Source organism: Cystoisospora suis (genome assembly GCF_002600585.1).
Source record: "Cystoisospora suis strain Wien I chromosome Unknown contig_3077, whole genome shotgun sequence".
NCBI lineage: Eukaryota > Apicomplexa > Conoidasida > Eucoccidiorida > Sarcocystidae > Cystoisospora > Cystoisospora suis.
Window position 1 is genome coordinate 352 of NW_027155872.1, and position 3,020 is coordinate 3,371.

At 55.4% G+C, this 3,020-nt stretch overlaps 2 protein-coding genes across 2 annotated transcripts; both read left to right on the forward strand.

The window, feature by feature from the left end:
* Positions 1-559: 559 nt before the first annotated feature.
* Positions 560-1,453, forward strand: CSUI_006151 (microneme protein 13; the record flags this gene model as incomplete). The annotated part of the gene is made up of 2 exons (XM_068066316.1): positions 560-712; positions 984-1,453. A coding segment is annotated over exon 2 (288 nt), but the record flags the coding sequence as incomplete, so codon positions are not given.
* A 669-nt stretch (positions 1,454-2,122) lies between these two features.
* On the forward strand, positions 2,123-2,760 carry CSUI_006152 (uncharacterized protein; the record flags this gene model as incomplete). The annotated part of the gene is made up of 1 exon (XM_068066317.1): positions 2,123-2,760. A coding segment is annotated over one exon (243 nt), but the record flags the coding sequence as incomplete, so codon positions are not given.
* Between the last annotated feature and the right edge of the window lie 260 nt (positions 2,761-3,020).

Genomic DNA, 3,020 nt, shown 5'->3' on the forward strand with positions numbered 1-3,020 from the left:
CGTCGCAGCTATCCGCGGAGACCTGGTCCCTGCAAGGGAGATTTCGTTTGAGGAGAAGGTCACCACGGAGGTCGGAGCGCGGGTCTCCGCGCTCCAGGCGGAACTGGACTCCTGGTGCACCAGGCACTACGCGAACCTCTGCCGACGAAATCAGAGCGCGTTCTGCAATAAGAAGGCATTTGCACGTTACGGCACGGGTTTGAGTAGTCAGCAGACACGTGAGTGGCGTTGCTACTCGGAGGACAGTTTGGTTCAGGGAGCGCGAGAAGTCGAGTGCGTTGATGACTGCGGAAATCACTTCGCGTGCAATGGGAAAATAAATCCCAAAACGACTAACCACTCGACCGCACAATCCGAGCTCCTGGACTTCATCAAGAAGAATGTGGACAGGTTTTGCAGCCCGATCCAGAAGACTGGAGACAACTTCTGCAACAGTGTTCTCGCGGGAGCTGTCGCGCGTAAAGACGCAGGACGGGCAGGACAAGAGGTCGCATGGAGATGCTACAACAAGGTATTCTGCACCTGACGCCAGGGGGGGGCCCTCCTTGGCAGGACATGACTGCAGCAAGCATGGCGAGTACCTCGTAGGTCGCTCACACCCCGCGTGCCCTGGCGTGTTTCATGATTTCGTAGGAAAGTTTGACCTATGAGGCAAGCGGAATATGCAAGGACAACTGCGGCGGCGAACGACAATGTCCGGGAGGTCGCTCAGGTGAGTCCTTACAAGGCGACAGCCAATCTCCCGGAGATTTGAAGATCCAGCTGGGAGATGGAGCACGTCGTACGTTACCGCCAATCACATTGCTCTTCAGTGTCGCAGCCGGAGAGATAAAGCAGTGGCATCAGTGTGAAGAACGACCGTACAAGAAGACCCTTGCTGTCAAGCACACGCGGTTTGAGATCCTAGGGTCGAGAAATGATCGTTTGTTTTGGGGTCGGTCATATCCGGTATTTCCGCTGCGGCGTGCGCGCTGTGGTTGCAGAGACCGAAGGCGAACTTGTGAAGGAGCATTACACCAGAGCAGAGGAGCTGGAGAAAGCGTTCGCCGGTCATACGGTGTCATGCGGTGCAAATAAGGTATGCGTAGCAACACAGACCAACCCCCATCTTTGCGTCGATGAGGAGACGTTGAAGAGCGGCACCAAACACAGCCAGTTGCAGGCCATGCTCGATACCGGCTGCCAGAGCGAATTCGACCGTATCTGCAAAACCGGAGACAAGGCTTTTTGCGGGAAGACCGTTGTCGCTCGTAAGGACAAGGGCAGGAGTGCGCAGGCCACTGCGGAGTGGAGATGCTATGCATTTGAGGAGCTCGATTTCGAAGAGGTCACCTCGGTGTGCGTTGACAACTGCGGCGAAGAAATGAGGTGCCAGGGTGGTATCAAGGGAAAAGAATCCGTGGATCATGTCACCTGGAGGAAATTGACAGAGTTGCTTAAGACAGGAAAGGCTGAATACTGCCCTGCCGCTCAAGCCGCGGCCAACGATTACTGCAAGAGTGTGCGTCCCGAGAGCGTAGCGCGGTATGACAGCGGCGCTGCTGACAGTAATTTCAAGTGGAGATGCATCGACAAGGTGAGGGAAACACAGCGAGTTGCACTGCAGTGCTGAAAAGCAGGTTGTGTCTTCATTGACGTAGGCCGTGCCAGCGAAAGACGAAGGAGTTATAATTCTCAAAAATGAGCTTTCTACGGTGGTCTTGTTTTTCGTTTTCGCAGGCCGCTTTACGCATTGACGTTCAGAGCAGATGTAGCGACAAATGCGGAAGTGCCGTTAAGTGCGCTGGAGGGCGAAGCAGTGAGTCGAAACGTTCAACTGGGTTTCTACGGCTGCTGTGGAAAGAAGCCACTACGTGTACGCCGTACCGTTGCGTGCAAGTTCTTTCTTGTGCAATCTGCTGGTGTCGAATGTTGCACTTTTTCAGGAGTAGATGGGCCGCTGCCGTCGAGCGCTGTTTCAAACGAGGAAAAAGGCATTCAAGCTGCTGTGGACAAAGCAAAGGTCAAAAACTAATAGTGGCAGAAGTGCCACCGGTGAGGGGTACCTGATGCAGGGGTAGCCCACCCAGCTGCGCCCCGTGCTTGCTTGGAGTACCTTGTGCTCTGAACTTGATCATGCCGACGGCTGTCTCAGAAGGTGGGGGATGTTCACCATCTTGGTGGCTAGCCACGGCGACCCATCACTTTCTCGGCTTGGACGACGAAGGTGTAAACGCTGGAGTGAAAATGAAGCAAAAGAAATGTAGTAGCACGCAACCGCGCACATCTGACGGCCACACGATGCAGGTGTGTCCGCGGCATTGTTTCTTCCCATTTCTTGGTCCGACACATCAAGCACCCCCGGTCGGACCGTGCTCGGGCTATTGATGCCCGTGCTGTCAGCATGCAGGGTTGCGGGTGCTCGTTCGTGGCCCGGTCCTTTTTTTCGGAACCCTGGTCGGGCCGCGTATACTGAATATGCGTCTGTATGTTGGGATGTGTCTAGGATCGAGGGCTATTGATATGCCCGTGCTGTCAACATGCAGGGTTGCGGGTGGTTGTTCTTGGTCCGACACATTTAGCACCCTGGTCGGGCCGCGCGCGGGCTATTGATGTCCGTGCTGTCAACATGCAGGGTGGGGGTGCTCTCACTTGCGTATATAGACATGCGGGGAGGGGGTGTGCGGGTGTTCGTGAGTGTTCATTTACAGTGATTACCCTCTCTAACCAACGCAGACACATACCGTGTGCCCACGGACACGTGACATAAAGACTTAAGGTAAAGCCTTGGAAGACAGAAAAGGCACCGAAGCACTGCATTGGCACTGTTGGACCGTGGTCTTCCCCTCGTAAGCGTGTGCCGCGCCCCGCAATAGGTGTTTGCCGCACAGCGAGGTCGAATGAGTGCTGTGGCCGCGAGTCAGCGCTGGTCGTCTTGCCACAAAGTCGGAGAGGTCAGGAAACCCTCTAGCGTGGTGCAGCCTTGCAAGCAGCTGAGTGGCCGACGTCAGGGCTGTTCCGATTCTCTGCTCCTGGGTTTG